Source organism: Conger conger, chromosome 18, assembly GCF_963514075.1.
Source record: "Conger conger chromosome 18, fConCon1.1, whole genome shotgun sequence".
Lineage (NCBI taxonomy): Eukaryota > Metazoa > Chordata > Actinopteri > Anguilliformes > Congridae > Conger > Conger conger.
The window spans coordinates 13,454,667-13,470,988 of record NC_083777.1 but is presented as its reverse complement, the minus strand read 5'-3'; the positions used below and the strand labels follow the sequence as shown (position 1 = coordinate 13,470,988).

The 16,322-nt window shown below is 36.9% G+C and overlaps 1 protein-coding gene across 8 annotated transcripts in view; it reads right to left on the bottom strand.

The window, feature by feature from the left end:
• Positions 1-6,586, bottom strand: part of LOC133118062 (transcription factor COE3-like) — an 89,512-nt gene extending 82,926 nt beyond the window's left edge. For all 8 annotated transcript variants that reach the window (XM_061227729.1, XM_061227730.1, XM_061227733.1 and 5 more), the window contains exons 1-6: positions 5,910-6,586; positions 5,488-5,644; positions 5,109-5,172; positions 4,681-4,736; positions 2,461-2,534; positions 728-796 (exon numbers count right to left, since the gene is read on the bottom strand). In XM_061227729.1, the coding sequence (XP_061083713.1) occupies positions 728-796; positions 2,461-2,534; positions 4,681-4,736; positions 5,109-5,172; positions 5,488-5,644; positions 5,910-6,043 (554 nt within the window). In that variant the 5' untranslated portion in view covers positions 6,044-6,586. The remainder of the gene's footprint in view (positions 1-727; positions 797-2,460; positions 2,535-4,680; positions 4,737-5,108; positions 5,173-5,487; positions 5,645-5,909) is intronic.
• Between the last annotated feature and the right edge of the window lie 9,736 nt (positions 6,587-16,322).

Below are 16,322 nucleotides of genomic sequence, written 5' to 3'. Positions count from 1 at the left end.
GCAAATTGTTGCTCATGTGCATAGTTTTCAAATATAATAGCAATGGCAAAACGCCATAGAAAATACATTAATTGTTCGCTTAATACTGATCTATTAATCGGAACTGAAACAGATGACCAACCACCCTATCCAAACAATCAAATAGCAATGAAATAAGAGATCAGTAATAAGAATAACCATGTACTCTATGAAAACACCAATTGGTTTGTTTTTAAATTAGATAAACTTTTTAAACTAAGGGGAACATACAACAACAACAACAACAACAACAACAACATAAACGAACAAGAGCTTCTGGAAAATGTAACCATTCAAACATTTCAGAGCGGTGACAAAAACAATGCCAAAATAGCAACGATGCAGATACTTGAGCCAAAAAGTTAACAGAAACGCAAATCACACGGGCACAACTGAATAAAACACGTGTTAGCAAATTAGGAAGAAGCCTTCTGTGATATCTCTACACATTTACAGCCAAGTCCTCTCTAGGCATAAAACACTCCTCACAGCAAGAAGAGAGGGATATGAAACCGCTTCCCTTGACAACTCGCAAGCAATTACCGATCCCCCACCGAGTCGGCCACTGGGATTCACAGCCAGTCCACCTGTGCTCGCTAGCACAGGAGAACAAGAAGGCACAACGTGAACTTAAACACAGGCCGAGCCAACCACAGCGTCTGGCGCAAAACAACAGCGGCGAAATGAAGGAGCAAAGAGAGCTGCCAACCTGTCAATGATGACCGGGTCTGAGGGAGTCTCGTTCCTGTTTCCACAGCTCTTCTTGTCGCAGCACCGGCTGTGGAGAGGGAGAGAAATATTATTATTTTACGACTGGAGTGCCTTTGAGTGTTGATATCATAGCCTATTGTCATCACATTTCTCGGTTTAGATATGTTTAGATAGCTACATTTTGTTATAAATGTATGAATTATTTCAGACACATTAATGACCAATAAGTAGTCTGCAACCTGTCGGAGACATACCACCCAAACATCTACAATTATATTGCAGCACAGAAAAAAACACGAAAAGTAAACATGCTGTGGATTTTCTGGGGATCTTAGTGAACTGGCAAGAGGAAATACCAAGAAACTTTACAAAGCTTTATCTTGCGATTCTGTAAAACATGCCAGCTTCCACTAAAATGTATGGCATATGTATTAATTATGGGCTCAAAAGCCTTCTTCTGCCTATAGCTCCTATCTTGTTCGGTGAGCTTACCTACGGCCCACATTTTAACTTCAATTAAAGCGTAGATTAAGGGAACACTGTTACGCTCTTTGCATAAAAACACACTTATATAATGGTTACATGTCTAAATTAGTTAAATTAGCACCATATGGTAAGGTGGGTATATAAAACTTTTTTTTAGAAGTGACATCTTAAGTGATTACAGAACGAAAACACTTCCATCTTAAAATCACATCTGTGCACTTTCCACGTTAATTACAATGCATGCAGATGAGAACGATAAAGAAATTAATTCTATAATATGTATTTATTACCCGACAGAAGAAACCTGTCCCGTTTGGATATCAGCACCACGAGAAGACCGCTTTGAATTGGAAATACGGTACAAATAATACATTGCCTTCCACTGTAGTCCGCGATTCTACACGAATCGTGATCTCTAATCCCTCAAGTAACAATCATTCATATTTCACGAGACATAAATAAATGCCAGCTACGTATTTCTATGGCCTGTGCCACATGAAATGAAATCCATTTCATTTGCATGAAAAATGTCAAAGTATTGCTGTTGAAAAGTGTCTCAGTTTATGTACATGTTCTTTAACAACAAAGTGCGCATCGCAACATTGCGACGGAAGAAAGGTTAACTGATAAACAATCAAAACTCACTTCTCGCACGGAATAGGCTACCTTACGAGTCTCCTTTCTTCTAGCAGTAGGCTACGGCTGTTCTAGGCCTGAGAAGGGGTGATACTGCATAGAATCCATTGAGTCTTTATGTTTCTTCTTGGGAATCCGTGGCATAAGGGCCTATGCCGTTTGGGTCCTGCTTTAATCTTTCTTTTCCGACTGGCAACGTTATTTCTTTCACATGTCGTGGCCATGCTTGTTTCCTCTTTGGACCGTTGCGCGCTTAAAGCAATTGCGTTTCATTTCAGAACATGCATAGGCTACACGGTACAGTAAATTGTATTAGGCTATGCCATTCGAAATATTATAACTATGTAAAAAGGGTGTAAAGGTTTCATGCAGACTTATGCACTTCCATCGGACCTTGGCCTACGTGTCAGATAAACAGAAGACGATGTAATATCAACTGCCTGCTATGTTAGGTTGACTTCACGATGTGGACATTGTCAAAGCAAAATAATGTTAACCCACATGTCTCCAAAAGTGAAATAGCTGCTGATATTTATTCATAGGACAAAATGTTATATAGTTCTACGGGACTTGCAGATATGTTTTATGCAAAAAAACGTTTCCGCTTACCTGCACATGATTTCATGTGTGAGCAGAACTCTGCACATTTCCGGGTTCTTGTCTTGACCTTCGTATATAATGGCCTTAAAATTGTAAATAAATATACACATGCGTCAGACGATTGAATTATACGTTAGTCTACAGGTCCAGTAAGATAATGTGGTTGTGATGCACATGCCCAGTGTTCCTAAGAATGAAAAGAAGCTGGGCAAACGTTTTGTGACACAAATAAATTACGATCACATCAAATCATTCAAATTCTCCCTGACTGCTTGCAAATAGACAGGCAATAAATCATAAAAGGCTACCCCAAATATATAAAGTGTTTGATAAGTATAGGCCGCATGTTGTTGTTGTTATTATTATTATTATTATTATTATTATTATTATTATTATTATTATTATTATTCACATGTATATAAAATGACACTTCGCCTACCAAAAGCTAATGAAGGCGTTCATTAGATACAGAAGGACGGATCAAATAATACTCATAACCGTATACATCAATATGGTCATAATCTGCTGATACTAGAGGAAAGTGCTAATGGGCAATCTGTTGTTTATTTTCAGCTGCTAACAATGATTTTTCTTTGGATAAAAAGCGGTGTCTGGGGGTACGGTTGAGTAATTTTTGAGCATTGGCTGAAACAGATGGTGGGGAGCTGTAGGTGCGCGCTCTCTCTCTCTCTCTCTCTCTCTCTCTCTCTCTCTCTCTCTCTCTTTCCTCTCTTTCTCCACACTCCTCTTGTCTGCTGTATCCTCGCGCGCTTTGTTATTCAGTTGAGCGAAACGCCAGGTACTTCTATGTGGAAACTTAATTTAGTCGCACGTAGTCTAGCTCCTGTGTGTACAACAACTTATAAATAAAAATAGCTGACACTGTCCATCAACAATACAGTGAGACAGGACACGCGTATGTGATAGGACAAAGTTTTGCTTGTTTGTTTGTTTGCTTCCTCATTAGAGAGGAGACGAGTGAGTGTTTCGTCCATTCGGTGATATCCGTGTTGGTTTACGATAAACTGTTAATAGTAAGGTGTTTGACTCATCCGTTTAAATATTCCTTTGTATAGTATCGACATCACTACACAAGCTTTATTTTTTTGTGTTAGATAAGTCATTATATGTCCATTAATTAGAAGCCAGTTATTTCCTAAAACATTTAGCTTCTGTCTATAAAGAAAAAAACATAAACACACATGGACACTGTCAACTCAAGAGCACCGCTCATGGTAATAGGCATCTTTTTTCTTTCACAATTGAAATCATTAAAGAAGACGAAGTCCTTTTTAGCATGCATGTCACAGATATACACAACGCTGAGGCAATACAAGTGTAGGCCTACAAGCCAAGCGCCCAGGAAAATAACTTTTATAAAAAATTGTATGAGTTTTGGTACTGCTGGTAAACCTTTCTGGTAGGACGTGTTAACGATAAGTCGGCTAATGTAGACTATTCTAAAATGGTCTTTTACATAATAATAATAATAATAATAATAATAATAATAATAATAATAATAATAATAATAATAATAATAATAATTAATAAAGAAGAGGAATGAAGAATGCGTTACTCAATGGATGCGTTAATACGTAATACTGTATACAAATAATTGTACCCCAACGTCACAAGTAACGACTGCGTTATATACTTAGGGCTAAACATAGCACAAATAATGCATTTATATTTATGTCCAGTAGTTATTTTGATTGTTGCTTATTTCGCAGAAATACGGTGCCTGAGTTGTATAATTTGTTCATGATAAGGATCAGTATGAAATATTCAGTGCTAAATCAACTCTTAGCTGTCACACCCCTATTGGACTCAAATGTACTCTCTTAGAGTTGAATTAACACTGAACTAACCCGGATTGTCCTGTACGTCTACCATGATAGACTCTACTGATTCAATCTACTGAATTGAATTATACATTTATTTTAGAATGTCGAATCCAATTATGTAACATTCATTATGAACAAAAATGTGTAGTAATAATAATACAATAAATTAATGGGACGCATTATCATTTAACCTATTACTGTAATCTTGCAAACACGACTGGACATGTCCTTAATAGTCGAGGGCATGAAATATATACCTACATATCAACCATGTAAACACACAAACTGCATATTGCTCAATTTCAGTGATGAACAGTGACTCATGAATCAAATATAGAAATTGCTTAAACAGATTATTTAAGATATTCATTGCAGCAGCTCTTACCTGTTTTGTCATAGAATCTATTAGCCGTACATAAAGATCCTGTTCTGTTCTGACGCCTGGGAAAGGAAAACATTAATTTAGAATATAACTACGACGGGAAATAAAGTACCAAAAAAAGAAATAAAAATAAATAGAAAGATTATGTGCGTTGAAAGTGCATGCGGCTTCCTACTTTTTCCGCCCCCTGCCAATCTGTACATGTACACATTAAACTGGAACGGTAACCGTGAATAAAAACTTAATGCCTATACAATGTGGAGTTAATTTATACACAATGATATACGTGTAGTCATTATCAAGATTATTTACCGGTTGTTATTATTAATATTAATAATAATACTGCTGTTGTAATACTTTTGTTTTCCACAAATACAAATGCATTAATTGCATATTTGCATGAATGCGCTGAATAATTTAATTAAACTTACCATTGCTGTATAATAATTGCAGTTTGTAATGAATCCCATTGTTAGTTTTTTCAGTGTTTGGTTCCTGTAAACAACCAGCATTCACACGTTGAGATATTGCGCTGATGACAATCTGAATTAGTGCAAAATCTGTACACTCAAACTATCTATCTATCTACATCTATATCTGTCTAAAAAAATAGTACTCGCGATACATTAAACGGAACTAACATTCTAATATATTTTCAATCCTTCAAAAAGTTAGTTATCTACTATTTATTCCTTTCCTCGCCGAAGAGAAACTCAAAGCGCGCTTCGTTCCACCTCAAATCTACCGTCATCCTGCCCATCGTTTATTTCAGTGAATTTGTTTTTGACGATATTCCAAAGTAGGTCTTACTTTATCCTTCTCCACAAAGTCCACAAAAGTTGTCCTTTCGATCTCGACGGGCTGTCCTTGTCTGTCGTACAGAGCAAGGACGAAGTGGAAAAAATTTGATTTTCTGAGATTGGAAGGTGGTTGTTTTTCATAATGTGCCCGAGCCAGACCAACGCCACTGCGGGGAGAAAACAGAGGAATATCTCGGTTAAATACCGAAGACGCTGGAGATAAACAGAGTTGATAAAAAAACACTGGAGACGAGGAAGCACGTTTGGGAGACGAGAGATTTCTTGATTTGTCACTATAGCGGTAATATGATGTAATGAAAGGGGGAACGCTGGAGAGGGACATTGGGAGATAGTAATTGATACAGAGTATTGAAGGGATTTGGGGTCGATATGAGAAATACATTAAAAAATCAGATGATTTGGCATACGTACCTCTGGGCGGCTGTGTTAGCGTCCACCACCCCAGCTGTGTGCATCCATGACCGGACTGGGTTCATTCCACCACCCAGCGGCTCCTCTTTCATAGTCGTCCCTCCTCTCGGTATATTCTCCTGTATCCCAAACATTAAAACAGTTTGTGTGCAAACCCAGATCCTTCCAAAAGAGTGACAATAAATGAATTGTCAAAATAGTTTTGTGTTTCCCCTTTCTCCTTGGTGACTGGAAGAGTATGGCTTTACTCTTGAGTGATCTGAAGGTGGAAAACACGGTCCACAAGTCTTGCTTCCTTCTTCAGTATCTCCTGTGTTGGCACAACATAAACAATTTGCTCAGAGTACAGCGCTTCAGCTGCTTGCTGGAAAGCGATCCTTTCGCTGTAGTAGAAGTAGTTCAGGGTATCGTTGTTTTTGTTTCTTTTTTATATTAATGTGTAAAACAGGAATGTTTGATGCTTGCGTTTTGATGATGCTCTCAGTGTGGTGTCATCCTTCTACAACCGCATCAAAAAAGCCTTCAGGACCCCGCCGAATCTACCACTTCTGGCAAAGCGCTTCGGCTCCAAAAGACAAATAAATGAAAAAATGATTACCATGGAGGTGTTCCCGGACACAGGAGAGGTTGATGAGGGGCCTTTAGCGTCTTGCAGAATGCAAGGAAGCATTGGAAACTCAGCCCTCTATCCCCCAGGAATGAAATCTTTCCCGGGAGCCAAAACTCTGAACCCACGGGAACAGCGCAGTCAGAATATGACGCTCTTGAGGCGTGGCTTTGACCATATATGGAAGACAGACAATTCTTGTCTTCCAGTGGTGTTCAGCTGTACGGATGAAGACTAATAGCTGCAACCTGAGAACGCCAGCTCTACTTTTCTCTTTCGATGTGGTGAGTGGATTTTTTTTTTCCTCAAATGAACGTCCAGTGATTCACCAACACAACATTCATATGGAAAGAAAAGATCCGGCCAGTACGAATATCCGATAAAGACGTAGACAATAAAAAAGGGAAATTCATGTTTTGTAAAGTTCTCTCTCTCTCTCTCTCTCTCTCTCTCTCTCTCTCTCTCTCTCTCTCTCTCTCTCTCTCTCTCTCTCTCTCTCTCTCTCTCTCTTTCTCTTTATATATATATGTTAATGTTGATTTGTCTGTGTTGACCTGTCAGAATCCACCTGATTAAATCATTACGTTAACATAGCTATTGCCAATATGTTGCCTATATTAGGCTCATCTAATAGGAACATAGCCCATGGTCGTACATCGATTGAAAATGTTTTAATAATGTTTTTTTTTTTTAAGTAGAGCCATAAATTTGATGTATATTGGCTAAATGTGTTTTTGGTTTATTACCTTATAAACAACCAAGTCAATATACATTTTCAAATTGCCACTGTCACATCATTGTAATTACTTAAAAGCACAACGTCTCCACGCGATTTAGCTTCTGATTATTTATTTTTTTAAATCTGAAATTGGAACCAAAGTCAGATTCCTATGGATGAAACTGTCAATACAGAACAGAATTTAAATACAAATATATCTACAGTTATAGCCTGAGTTATATCACGGTGGTTACATACAGCCATTTGCTTATGCGTTTGATGTTGTCATCTACCGGTATTCTAACAAACTATCATATTAATTGCCTTGTGAATGTTTAATAAACGTTGAATTTATTTCAATTTAGGTGTGCTATATGTTATCCAGGAAGAGGACTCTGGGGATGTACAAAGTCGGTCCGACCTCGTTTCCTGGAGACGAGGCACGCGGGATGTCTTTAATAATAAAAAATGTGAGGACAATCATATCCACCTTTTGTCTTTGCAAGTTACCACTTACTGCAACGCGTTCTTTTGACAATTAGTGGGATGTGTTATTTTAATTTATTTTTCAAATTGAATTTAAAAAGTGAAAATCGAAGTCCGAATTGAGAACCCCCCAACCAACCCTCCCAACACCCTCCAAGGGGGGGGTGTACGATGAGGGGGAAAAGGAAGAGAGATGTGTTAGGGTGTAATCTGTTTTGCTGATGTTGGGGGTTAATGACTATTGCCAAAGATAAGTGAATTATCAAAGCTGTTGCTCTTGCCTCCAAAATCCATTACACTGCTTGGTCGTCTAATTAAATACGTAAGTATAATGAAATCACATGTTGACGATTTCTTTAGGTAATACGTTTAGTATTTGGAAAGAATATCAAATATATGTCTCCAAAATAACAGTCTGACTGAATAGTATGTTAAGGCAAGGGATTATTATCTTTTAGTCACGTTCGGATAAACTGTCGTCGGTAATTTGATCTGACATTTGAACGATGTTTTTTAAACAAGCTGGAATTAATTAAATTGAAGATTGAATTGTTTCGAAATGCATGTTAAAGTAAAACGAACACGCGTTTAAATATACAAAATATGGCACCGTGCGCCTCCCTTAACCGAGCACTGTTGTATATTGCGCAATAATGTTTACTTAGGAACACATTTAACATTTTGTCTTTTCCGGTTTAATAGGGCTAGACCCTTCATATTGCCAGAGGTCATTTACTATATCTTTAATTCAAATTACACGCACTGAGGGCATTTCATTCAGATTACCAAAGGGGGTTTAAGGCAAATCCGTTCTAAAGATGATACTCTTGACTGCAGAGGGGAAAAGTTCTACAAACCCATCACGAAGGTAACGATCCCGTCCTGAAAGAGACTTTTAAACCTTATTTGACAACAAATGCAGCTGCCCCGCTATTTTGGAAGATATTAGGCGAAAATGAATGCAAATCTGTGTTCAGAAGCCATCTGGCCAGAAAGAGAGGAATCAGCTGCTCCTCACAACAGGCGCTGCTGCCTGAATCTATTTCGGCTCATTTTCTGGGATCATCTGGCCACGGACCCAAAGCGTGGAAAACACGCTTTTTATTGTGGCCAAGTTTTACCTCGGCTCTATCAAACCGTCTACGTCCGAGGTTAAATTTATAGGGATGACACACAATGCCAAAAAAACCAACACGCGATTATTCTAGCCTTGCTATAAATTATATTATATGCGATTTAGCTTTTATTTACGGTCGCGCGCGAGCCAACATGTATTTTAGAGGCAACTTATTTAATTTAAAAGTACAGGTCTGTCTATTTATTATGGGTATTGTATATCTATCATGTTTTTATGTATATAATGTAGCGTGGAATTCCAGGAAGTCCAGCGGGTTAAAGAAGTACTAACCCGGATTGTCCTGTACGTTTTGCTTTATGCAGACCTATTATTATTATTATTATTATTATTATTATTATTATTATTCAACCACATCGATACAATAGAACATGAATCTACGAACACTGGTCATTTTCCAGAAAATAACAAATTCTGATATCGTTCACCAATGCAAACTACACAACTTGTGGTGGCGAAATGCTCACTGCATTGTTGACCGTGGCAGATCTCTTTTGGAGACGTGTGCTAAAAGTGGACAACGGACAAAGAAAAAGTTAGTCATGCAGAAGGTGTGCAGGTTTGACTAAGATTTGCTTGGTGTTGCCAAGACCTCCCGAAGAAACGACCCTCCTCCTTATTGTGTGTGAAGTGTTCCTTTTGTGTGAATTTACGGGGTGAGGCTTCAATGATCCCCCGCAAATTTGCATTTAAATAGCGACATCAACCGATTCGCGTGCCACACACCAGTGGGTTCCCCAGATGTCAAGGCAAAGTCAGTCTGATAGCCGTTGCCCAGCTGTCTTCGGATCGTACGAAAGCTTAAAGACAGACTGTTTTCATCTCGATCGGTTAAATCAGCATTTCCGTGTCATGATGGTATATTAAACACACACACACGATGACAAAAACTGAGCAAAAAAATCGTTGGATATAGAACAAATTAATAGCTAGATTTTATATCATTATCTAATTCAATCCTATCTTTATGCTACTCAACATTACTGCAATGGATGTGAACCTCAACTGTGAATACAGGGGTAAGCTGGCAAGGAAGAGAGCCAATGCGTAGACCACAGAGACAACTGGTTTCTTCTGTGAATAAACAAGAAGGAACAAGAGGAAAGCCCTCTGCATAGCAGACGACCCTCTACCACTATCCTATAAGTTATCTAGTATGCAGTATAGGGTGTCCCTTGCAACAAAGAACATACACAAGAAATCTTTCCACATCTCCTAAATTCCCAGTAAACCAGATCAGACCCCATGCTTCCCTCACGTAGGGTTTTTGACCGTGTCAAAATGTCACACTGCCATTGTTGCTGATGTATTATTCCTTTATTCATATAGTCTGAGTGAATGTTTTTATACTAAACTAAAACTAAGGCTTTTGGATTTCCACTTATTTGAAAAATAAAGTAGTATTGTATTCTATTGTATTCCACACATTGCGGATGAGACAGATTTTCTCCCGGATCTACGCGCGTCAGAATGAATGTGATGTTGGCATTGACACTCAGGCTCTTGTAAGCTATTGGCGAGCTCGGATAAGAGCGGGGTACGGAGTAGCATGAAATGAGATCGCAGGGCGCCAAATCAAACTTGTTCTGAACTATTCTGAAAAAAACATTTGGCAAAATAAGTTTGGTTTTTGGGATTTAGGCCTACGTCATCTTTCGATTTAATTATGAAGGAATGTAGGCCCAATTTCAGGATAGGACTGGCATGTCCCATACCCCTTTATGCAAGTAAACTTGACTCTGCCTACTACTACAACTACTATTACTACTACGGATGATAATAATAATGATAATAATAATAATAATGATAATAATAATAATGATAATAATAATAATAATAATAATAATAATAATAATAATATATAATTCTGTATGAATGTATTATTTATTATTATCAATGCGTGATACAACAGTATAATACACTGTAAATGGTCCGATATAAAAATATACAATGCTAATTTTAACCTCTGTTAAAGTGATCAATTGAGTGCTTCTTACAAAATAAAAAATATTATAATGTTTACCAATTTACAAGAATACAGCAGAGTGGATTGCTGAAAAATAAACATTTGAAAACAAGAGTGTGGTTGTATAACCTACTTTCAATACTTATGAAGCTTAACCCAAAGGTGACAGATATTGTTGGAAAAGCAAGTAGTGACACACCCTAGATTTCTTTTTTGCTTGTTGTCTGATTGCTTTAAACACGGTTTGTAGAATTTCGGGCGGACTCTTAACGTGCATTTATGTGTGTATTCATATTTCTATGATTTCTTTTTTAAATAATTTTGTAATATGGACATAGAACAGAACCAGGTTCCCATGGCAGGTCCACCACGATACGATTAGACACCGATTTAACATTCATATATTTTTATTGCGCCGTGGCTTGGAACATGGCTATTACTTGATTCTGCACTACAATTAATAAACTTATAATGCGTATTCGACATTTTGCAACTGAAAGTATCATAGCCTAGGCAGCCTTCAAGAAACTTAAACCGTATCATTACGATGACACCTACAATTACAACCTTATTACATTACAACATTACAAATTAACACCATACAGATATAATGCGGAGTGATATTGCACGTGCAGATGCGCATTGATTAAAACAGGCTCCAGGCAGTAGTGGGTAGCCTACGTCTATTTCAAGAAGACATGTCTGTGCCTATCTCTTACTTACATTTTGATCTGTTGGTGAATGGACACGTGATTTACAATACTCGTAGATGCGAATTTATTTATTTATTGCAAAAAAAACTGCATCTTGAAATAGTTATCATGATAGCCTAGTTTGAAAGGTCTTGATTTGATAAACAGCGCCACCCTTAGGAGGGAATCAGAACGCCGATGCATTGAACTTCAACGGATGAGTCGTATGTTTATTTTTTATTTTTTGAATGCATGGCCTCCAACTACGAATCCATTTCCTGCGCTTTTGTAATTTCCACTGGAATACTCATTAAGATTGCCAGTAAAACGATATGCAAATAATGCAATGGTTCTTAAATGCAGATGCATAGCACAGTATTGGGTATTGAATAAACTTAAAAGACATATTAAATGCCTTTGTTGAAAAACATTTATTCTGAATGTTACAATGAGGTAACAATTAGCCTAATGAGAAATGGTGTATAATAACAGTTACCAATACACCATTACACTACCTCAAGTAATTAATTTAAGTACTACTAAACCCAGTGTCAAGAGCTATTATTATTATTATTATTATTATTATTAGTAGTAGTAGTAGTAGTAGTAGTAGTATGTTATTATGAGATTTTGTTTTACGGGATATAAGTTTCTGTTCACATTCATATCACATAAGTAGCCCACTTATTAAGAAAAAAGGGGGGAGGCGGGATCAGTGGGGAGAAAAGATCGATCAGATAGTTTTAGGTACAGTAATTGGCTTTAATTAAACATGCTTCATGCTAATTAACTCTGAATTCTTTTCAACCACTGGGACAGTGGTGTCAGCTTTGATATTGTCAACCCAGATGTCGTAGTATAATTTGGTCTTCTATTAAAAGTTCACATGTTTATTGGAAAGACGGCAGAACTTACATGAGAATAAAATCACTAAACGTTCGTCCATTATTATGAGGTCAATCAATGTTTTGCGCTAATTTTCGGAACACACACTGGATAGCTCAAAATTTTATATTTTCCCCGTTTGTAAATTTCCTGTTTTAACTCGACTAAATTACTCTTACATTTAAATGACCAAAATAACCTCCGTCATAGTTCAGGTAGCCTAACAGTGAAACGGATTTTCCGAGAACACTTTTAAATAAGCAATCATGATGACTTAATACGGCCAAATAATATGTTGTGGGTTTTCGAGTCATTACATTTGATCTTACACTTGAATTAAATAAGTCCCCAATAAGTCTTGAAATTCTGCAGGGCGGAATCTGGTGAATCCAGTGTGTTGGAGAGCCAGGAGCCTCGGTCGCGGTCTGATTTCCATTTCCATTCTACCATTAAAATGAAGAGAGAGTTGCTGGGCGGTTCATGTGCCCATAGCATTGCCCGCGGCGAAGCTGATATAAAGAAGGGGATAGAAATTAAATAAGAAACTGAGACCTCTTCTTGACTATTAACATGTACAATATCCGGTGGAAATCGAGACTGAAAAGATAATGCCTATCATATTCCAATTTATCTCTAATATAATACCGGGATCAACTTAATGATTAAATATTTGGCTTGCTCTGCACCCGGATACTGTATGGATACCTCAAGCATAAATATATTCCTAGAATACAAGTATCATAACTGATATTCAAACTTATGAATCGATAACTCAGACTTTTGAATTTAGTATATCTTGATTGTTTCGGAAATGTATATTTATGACCAAGCTAATCTCATCTTTACAGCGAAGTGGCAACATGTGCCGTATTGCTAAAAGGTTAGTCTCAGCAGTTGTTGGGTATGATCTAATGGGTGAGGCTGATAGACATTGGTGGGATTCAGGTTAATATGGCATTTGGGTTCCATGTATTAAAGCTATTGTGCGGTTTTAGTGCCCCACCTAGAGGAGAGTGCGAAACCTCTCCAAACGAAGAAACGACCGGAGTCCGGAGCAGCGAGGGTATAACCTCCATAACGCACGAACATTTCAAAGACGCCAATCATGTCTTTGCTTAGATTTTAGAAAGCAACAATAGCAATAAAAATTACAACAATACATGTATTAAGTCATTGGATACTAACTCACGCATAATATTAATAATGATAGCTATTATATAGATCACCTCTGACGTAAATTCCCAATGTTATTTTTTTATGACCAGTTTTATTTTGATGCATATCCGCCACTAGTTTACCAAATTATAAAATGTATCATGACTTCCATTACTTTAATTAATGTTTTATATAAAATGGCTCCAAGTACAATAAGTTAAAAATGAACAAAATAGAAAATAAAATAATAAATAGGAAACATTTTATTTGTTATGTCATTTTCCATGGTATCATGTTAAGCAAATACATATAAGCAAATAAGGTATCCTTCCTCCGGCGAGGATTTAAGATTTAAATTTTGTATTGGCTTCTTTTAATATTTACATTCTTATTTGTCTTTTGTGTTCTGTTTCTGTCACTTTTTACTTGTTGCATTGGGTTATGTTGTATCTCATGGTTTCCTTGTCTGTTTGTTGATTCTGTAGTTGACCACTAAACAAAATTATGTTTCACCCAATTACAGGCCAATGATTGGAATATAGCCTATCAAAAGAAAATATTTGCAAATAAAAGAATATGCCTAATAGTTTAATCACAGAAGCCAGGTTTTGAGATTTGTGGGAACCCAAATAGCCAAAGTGTAATCAAGTTACATCCAAATTTCTCTCGAACTATCGCGCAGGCGCATTTACGGGGTTACAGGACCAGGAGTAAGCAGTATAAAGGTTTATAGTAAGGTGCCTTTTCCTTCGACTAGAAATCATTGGCAGCTGTTGCTGTTGAAGACACGATGAAAAGTAGAGCCAACGTTTTTTTGCGATTGTGGGCGATGTCATTTGCCTCATTATGCTGAATAGTCGGCCCATTGCTGTAAAATTGTGCACCGTGTCGAAATACTGCTGTATTGCAAGTTGTTTGTTCTCTGGTATAATTAGACACACTCATGCACATATAACAACCGTTATTGTTTATGATGAAAGCCGAAAAACGTAATTCCTTTACACAAGATTTTCGGATCAGGATTTTAAAGATGCAGCCTGTTATTTAACGTAGTGATTTCTTGCTCAATCATTATTTATTTGCTTAAAAGGAGGTCTTCCTTGCTCTTACCTGGTCATTGGAATCAATTTTGACTCTGATACCACTGGAATTGTTTGATCAATGAGTACGTAAGGAGAAAAATAGGCTTATGCTTTATACTATGACTTGCATATCTAATTTTATACACACTCACACGCATGCACGCACACGCATGCGCGCGCACACACAAACACACACACTTCCAATTAATTCACATCTAATCGAAGCACCCATAGTTATAGCCACACCAAACCAGTACCTCATACTTTCTGAAATATCCTGAGCATGGACGGCATTGTAATGTAACTGTAGAATCTCTCCCCACCTTCAAACGCAAGCTGAAGACACACCTCTTCAAGCAGCACCTCTCCCCATCCCTCCCTGTGAACCTTAATTGTTGTCTCTGTGACTTGCTTTGTGTATCGGTATTTTTTAGTTGGCTAGGTAAGCAGTGTTTTGATAGTTAACTTTGGTCACTTTTGCTCTGTTTGTTTGTTTCTTGTTTAAAAAAAAAAAAAAAAAAATTGGCCCTCGTCCTTATCTTTGTTGTACAGGTAGCAGTTCAAATTGTACTTCCCTCTAGGGTCTTTCAGCGAACTTATCCCTGGTTATGGATATGCACTTTGTTGTACGTCGCTCTGGATAAGAGCGTCTGCCAAATGCCAATAATGTAATGTAATGTAATGTAATGTAATGGTAAGGGTCAAAATGTACCATTAAAGTTATTGAAGGTTACGTATGTCAGTAATCAGTAATTAGTCCAATAATATTCGACAGTACACTAAATGTACCGTGTGCATACCTTCATTCTTCCACCACTGTGTGTTGAGTGACTTAACACTTGAGTAGCAAATTAAACAAAATAAGACGGCATATTCCCAGATAGGCGAAGGTTCAAGGACTTTAAGCCATTTCAATGCCTTTTTCTCAGTAGGCAAAAACACTCTTTGTAATGCAAGAGTGAATTCCCTTGCTTGTACACATGTTGGAAAGCTAGTCTGAAAGTCGATGGTCACTATGGTACGACCCATAGGCCACGCTGGAATGCGTCAGTAGGAAAAGGAAAAAAATTCTTGGGCATCCGTTTGTTATCTTGATAAACCAGAAATGTAACACATTGTTACATTATTATTATAAGAATTATTATAATTCTTATAATAATAATAATAATAATAATAATAATAATAATAATAATAATAATAATTATTATTATTATTATTATTATTAATAATAAGAAGAAGATTGGCTTAAATGTTTTTTCTTAAAGTTATAAAAAAAGAAAAAGAAAATTCTGCAGCTAACCTAAATGTCTCTTTCATATCCAAGTTTCCAATGCTATGGTCCTGTTTTAAACATTGTATAAACATTTATTCTTGACTTTGATTTTGACAGGTAAATGCAAGTGTTACACTTTTTCTAGACAGACTTTTAGAATTTCAGCAATTGCTGAACTCACCAAACTGTATTTGTGAGGGGAATTAAAAAAAGAAAAATGTTCTTGCAAAAATTCTTGTCATGTTTGTCAATACTTAACACCACTAATCAAAGTTAATGGCAAATGTATTCTATAAATGTAGATTCGGCCAACTAAATAATATATAACACTGTACATGCTTTTTGATTTTTTAAAAACACAATTAAATAAATTTTGTTTTCCATGTTTTTCCTTTTGCTATCTTACATACACTC